The 4049-nt window shown below is 33.4% G+C and overlaps 1 protein-coding gene across 1 annotated transcript; it reads left to right on the top strand.

Moving 5' to 3' along the window:
- Positions 1 to 406: 406 nt before the first annotated feature.
- On the top strand, positions 407 to 3357 carry LOC127861198 (uncharacterized). Its single transcript, XM_052399608.1, has 4 exons — positions 407 to 479; positions 979 to 1053; positions 1652 to 1702; positions 3041 to 3357. Exons 1-4 carry the CDS (start codon positions 413 to 415, stop codon positions 3226 to 3228), a joined length of 381 nt encoding a protein of 126 aa, XP_052255568.1. The 5' UTR covers positions 407 to 412; the 3' UTR covers positions 3229 to 3357.
- The last annotated feature ends 692 nt before the right edge of the window (positions 3358 to 4049 follow it).

Genomic DNA, 4049 nt, shown 5'->3' on the forward strand with positions numbered 1-4049 from the left:
CAAGATTCCAACAGGTAAACTATTAAAATAGATTACGCTATCCATCTTTGCTAATTACAGAATTGCGAATGGAGAAAGCTTTTGTATTAAACATAACATGTTAATAAATTTTTTCTATTCATTGCTCAATACATGTATTTAATATATCTAAAATGCATTGACGAAGACTTGTGTTGTTGAGTAAAGTACATGTATGTTCTATAAGAAAATATATACATTCTTTTAGTACATACAGCATCGATTGTTTAATACTAGATCATGTTGCTTTCTTTCAACTATCATGAGGTTTATCAAAATGTAATATCTATGGTTGTATTTATTATCTTCTCCAATGTTGCAAGTGGTTTTATAAATGATGTATGCTAACAACAAAAATCTGCAAATGAGTGAATACAAATAACACTGATGCATTATGTATTTATGTTGTGTTTATTACACAGATGGAGCCACAAGCTTGCCATTTACATTAGATGAAAGAGGTTAGTAACAACAGCCTTATTTTTATGTTAATTTTTTGGTCAACTAAAAATAAATATTCAAAACTAATTGAAATATGTAATTTGTGTAAGTAAATTCATGACAAATAGGTAAATTGGTTGAAAAAGTCCATTTTAATTTTAACAAATGACATGAAGAATTTTAGCCTCTGAGTAAACTTTGTGTTATGATATATGTATACTAAGAGGGGGTATATTGTTTTGCACATATCGGTTGGTCGGTCTGTCAACCAAATGGTTTCCGGATGATAACTCAAGAACACTTAGGACTGGGATCAGGAAATTTCATAGGTACATTGATCATGCAATGCAGATGACCCCTACAGATTTTCAGGTCACTAGGTCAAAGGTCAAGGTCACAGTGACTAGCGTATGGCTGCCACTACAACTGACATCCTATTTCGGGGGCATGCGTGTTTTACAAACAGCCCTTGTTTTCATTATTTTCATTAAAAACTAACAAATTGTTTGATATTTGAAGGTGCTCAAAAGACGTCATGTTGTGTATCCCAACTTGCATCAGCAGATGAAGCTGGACCATGTTCGTCAGGGACTAGTGAGTATTATAAGTAAATTTAATTCATATTTCACCGAATGCATACATATTTAATTCATCACTGCCATTTGTAGCATTTAATATCACTTTTTTTATGCCCTTGAAGGAGGGCATATAGTGATCGCACTGTCCGTCAGTCCGTCTGTCTGTCCGTTACACTTTGCGTTTAGGTTTCAAAAAATGCTCATAACTTCTTTGTCGCTTCAGATGTAACCTTCTTATTTGGTATGCATGTGTATATGGACAAGGCCTGTCCATGTGCACACACATTTTGACCCCTGTGATCTTGACCTTGAACTTTGGGTCCGTGTTTAGGTTTCGACATCTGCGTTTAGGTTTCCAAAAATGCTCATAACTTCTATCAAAGCGTTTATAGGGGTCATATGTCATCCTATGGAGACAGCTTTTATTTAAAGTAATACATTGAAACATTGAAACATCACTCATGTTATGAATGTAATTATGTGAGGTCACAAGCTAGTTAGGTCAATTCCACACCAATGTGCAGGTATGAAAGTGAGGTATATATTTTACCAAATCTTTAAGTCCATTTCGATTCATTTTCCAGGATTCTCATGAGTGAATAATTGTTTTACAGAGACCAAAACCAAATTAATGAAAATGGCAACCGTAAACAAGAGTAAAAGAGGTAAACAATTATTTTATATTCACACATACATCTATTTGTATTATAATAGTCATTGTGTCCAACTTATTTCTTATCTAGACTGCGGGATAATACAGTGGTTCATCTGTTTGAATAATCATTTGAAGTGAAAATAAGAACAAAAGCTGGGATGTTTGTCAAAATCTTGTATTTCATACAAACATAAATGATGTATTCCCTTAAAAAAACACACAGCTTTATTTATAAAAAAACAGGTACTTTTTTCTACATAATGATTGTATTCATGGGAGATGTCTCACTTGCAAAAATAATACATGAATTAATTTGTTGTTGATATTAAAGTTTCAAGATATAAAAAAGATTACATTTTTAAGTTTTGACAATTTACTTTAATATGAAGAAGTGAAACTCCAGCTGCTGGAGCAGTATTGAATTTTCGTTAAAAACAATTAGTTGGTCATTTATTTAAGGCAAGTGACCGATTGCCCAAACAGTACAAAACAGCACAATACAGCACAATACAAACCAACATAAACACAAAATTAAGTCAGTTGATTTTAAAAGTTTGTAATGTATATGTCAAGATTTATTATGGCAGAAATCTTTATGGGTGCTAACAAGATTTCTAACCATGGTATCTCTGACATTTACAGCACAGGACCAAAAAATACAGACTGACTTAATATATAACAATGAAATGAGACATGGTCCATATGTGGGAGATATCCAGGCCATACACCAAGCTGTAAGTGACCTATGCCTGGATATCTCTAAAATATGAACCATCATGTCCAATCAATCCACAAATTAACACACACACAAATGAAAAAGAAATATAAATGAGACATGGTCCATATGTGGGAGATATCCAGGCCATACCGCAAGCTGTAAGTGACATTTATAAATGATACATGGTCCATATGTGGGAGATATCCAGGCCATACAGCAAGCTGTAAGTGACCTACGCCTGGATATCTCTCACATATGAACCATCATGTCCAATCAATCCACAAATTAACACACACACAAATGACAAATATTTATAAATATTTATGAATGTAAATGACTTACTTGTGTAAGTCAATGTTCAAGAAACACTGCTTCTGATGCAGGTAATGAAATATGTAAATGTTATTATGTCAATATAACAAATGTGAACAAGCAATTACTTGATGTGTCATTACTTCAAATGGTTTTCACTATACGTTTTATGAGATATGCATGAAATGGACATAATTAAGATGGTTAAATCGATTTAGCAAATTTAACTTTTTTTTTCAATTCCACGATTTATGGTATTTTTTGCATTGATAACAAAAAACCTTATAAATTTTAATTCAATGTTGTTATTTGTTTCAGCTAGGGCAAGTTTCAACAAATTGGCAGAGGACAACCTTATAGCAGAAAAGAAGAACATCCATCTACAACAAGTAAATCTACGATTGAAGAAGCAATTGATACTGGCACAACTGAAAGTTGCTAGATTAAAGCCCCAAACAATTGAAGAAGAAATTAAAATGTTAAAACCTTCAAGTAATGAATGTTAAATCTACAGTCTCAAATGATGCCATTCTTATTGTTATTATTGATATTTTTACACAAAGTTTTGAAGTTATTTTATGAGTAGATGGATGTTCTTCTTTTCATTATTTAACCCATTTATGCCTAGCGTCTAGAAAAAAAGGCCTTGGCAAACAGCGTAGACCCAGATGAGACGCCGCATCATGTAGCGTCTCATCTGGGCCTACGCTGTTTTCTGTAAGAAATATTATAAATATAGAAATAAATATACTAGACATCCCTAATTTTGGAAATACATTGATCCAATTTAGAAGGATGGGAGAGTCCACTAAGCATTTATGGGTTAATTCAATTTGAAAAATCTCTGAACTAATTGTTGCCTTACTATGTTGCCAACATGGTTTATATTAATGGCAACATTTTCATCATGATCATCTTCATTTTCAACATCAGCAACAAAGTCCTCTTCAAGGATATCACCTTGTTCAACTCCGAAATTGTGCAATACAATACAAGCGGTTATATAAGTAACTGTTGTTGCTAAGTCATGTCGTAGTCCATAGTGCAGAATTATAAATCTTCTTTTGATTATGCCAAAAGTTTGCTCAACGAGCACTCGTGTTCTGCACAGCGCTAGGTTGTATGGCTCTTCACTTGGGGATTCAGGAGTCCGGAAAGGGGTCATCATGTATGGGGTGCATGGATAACCAGAGTCACCCAAAATGAAGCCATTATGAGCACCTGTTTAGAAACAAAACATCCTTTTTTATACAATGAGTCAAGGTATACACTAAGCGATTCTGAGGTCAAAGATCCATGTCACTAGTGCTTATCACAGTAAATATTG

Source organism: Dreissena polymorpha, chromosome 15, assembly GCF_020536995.1.
Source record: "Dreissena polymorpha isolate Duluth1 chromosome 15, UMN_Dpol_1.0, whole genome shotgun sequence".
In the NCBI taxonomy this organism is placed as follows: Eukaryota; Metazoa; Mollusca; class Bivalvia; order Myida; family Dreissenidae; genus Dreissena; species Dreissena polymorpha.

Coding starts and splice junctions, on each gene's coding strand:
- LOC127861198 (XM_052399608.1), top strand. CDS start 413: ATGTATTTATGTTGTGTTTATTACACAGATGGAGCCACAAGCTTGCCA. Junction 480..978: donor ATTTACATTAGATGAAAGAG/GTTAGTAACAAC, acceptor TGATATTTGAAG/GTGCTCAAAAGACGTCATGT. Junction 1,054..1,651: donor ACCATGTTCGTCAGGGACTA/GTGAGTATTATA, acceptor ATTGTTTTACAG/AGACCAAAACCAAATTAATG.